Source organism: Myotis davidii, unplaced genomic scaffold (assembly GCF_000327345.1).
Source record: "Myotis davidii unplaced genomic scaffold, ASM32734v1 scaffold1309, whole genome shotgun sequence".
In the NCBI taxonomy this organism is placed as follows: domain Eukaryota; kingdom Metazoa; phylum Chordata; class Mammalia; order Chiroptera; family Vespertilionidae; genus Myotis; species Myotis davidii.
This window is the reverse complement of record NW_006299601.1, coordinates 82,809-84,365: the sequence shown is the minus strand read 5'-3', so window position 1 is coordinate 84,365 and position 1,557 is coordinate 82,809. Positions and strand designations below refer to the sequence as shown.

The 1,557-nt window shown below is 67.2% G+C and overlaps 1 protein-coding gene across 1 annotated transcript in view; it reads left to right on the top strand.

The window, feature by feature from the left end:
- Nucleotides 1–1,557, top strand: part of PLCXD1 (phosphatidylinositol specific phospholipase C X domain containing 1) — a 30,039-nt gene that overhangs the window by 27,556 nt on the left and 926 nt on the right. Inside the window, 1 exon segment of the mRNA XM_015571522.1 lies at nt 1,420–1,557. This exon segment is cut by the window's right edge and continues 7 nt beyond it. Within this exon segment, the coding sequence (XP_015427008.1) occupies nt 1,420–1,557 (138 nt within the window).

Here is a 1,557-nt window from a genome sequence, read left to right as displayed (position 1 = left end):
CCCCTGGGGGTGAGGCTGGCAGACCCCCCATGGCTCCTGGGGGGGTGGGGGCGGTCGCAGCCCGGGCTCCTCTGCCCGCGGGCTCCCCGTACGGGACAGGGAGAGAGAAACATCCATAATGAGAGAGAATCATGAACCAGCCGCCTCCTGCACGCCCCCTACTGGGGATCGAACCCGCAACCAGGCATGTGCCCTGACCGGGAATCGAACCCTGGCCTCCCAGCTCATAGGCTGACGCTAACCACTGAGCAGCACCGGCCGGGCTGGGTGCTTCTCCTGATGGTGGGTCAAACCCAGAGCCTGTTTGCAGTGGCCACGGCGTGCGATGCCCTGTGAACACACGGTTTCTCTGTGTCTCGGGACAGCGCACACACTGGGAGCCTCGAGGACGTCCGAGACCCAGGTGTGGGCAGGGCGGGTCCCCCTGAGGCCTCCCCTTCGTGCAGACGCCGTCTCCCCCCGTGTCCTCACAGGGTCGTCCTCGTGTGTCTGTGTCCTCCCCTCCTCTCCCTATAAGGACCCCAATCCTGTGGGATCAGGGGCCCCCCTGACCTTCACCACCTCTGGGCAGACCCCTCCACATACGGCCCCGCCTGAGGCTGGGGGTCCGGCCTTTAACGTGTGAACTTTAGAGACACAGGTCAGCCCTAGCCCCACCTGCAGTTTAGTGAACCAGGTGAGTTGGCCGTGGCCGGTGTGGCTCAGTGGATAGAGCGCCGGCCTGCAGACCGAAGGGTCCCGGGTTCGAGTCTGGTCAAGGGCACGGACCTGGGTTGCAGGCTCCTCCCGGGCTGGGCCCTGGTCGGGCGCGTGCAGGAGGCAGCCCATCGATGTGTCTCTCTCACATCCATGTTTCTCGCTGCCTCTCCCCCTCCCTCCCTCTCACGGGAAATCTCCCCGGGGGGGATTAGCAGCAAGTAGAGCCGGTGACTCTGCATCGGCCGGTGCTGGGCGAGGCCTCCGTCCCCTGGGAGCCGAAGGGTTACATCCACGACTTCGTGTCTGTGCACGTCAGCCCTGTGTTTGGCGTTTGTCCGGGTCCATCCTCTGGGGCCCCCGAGAGCCGGTCCCGGCAGGTTTGGCTGGAGCAGCGATGAGGGTGCTGCCGGCACCGGGACACCCAGACACTCGGCACCCGGGTCCCCGAGAGGCACCTGGGGGACAGGCTGCCCTGTGTGTGTGGGGGGGGTGAGCAGGTGGGGGGTGAGGAGGCGGGCGGGGATGAGGAGCTGGGCGCATCCACGGAAGAGGGACGTTGTCCGGCTTCACGGGCAACATGATTCCTGGTGCCCCTCTGGTCCGACTGCTGACCGGTGGTCAGGCCTCGATGACAGGAGATACGCCGTCCCCACGCCAATGCTGCCCCCCCAGACCCCCCGGGGTCTCCCCCCAACTCTGCCCCCACCCTCCTTCCCGCAGGAGGTGCCGACGCTGCGACAGCTGTGGGCGCGGGGCCAGCAGGTGCTGCTGTCCTACGAGGAGGACGGGGTCGTGTCCCGGCACCCGGAGCTCTGGCCGGGGATCCCCTACTGGTGGGGCAACCAGGAGAGGGCAGAG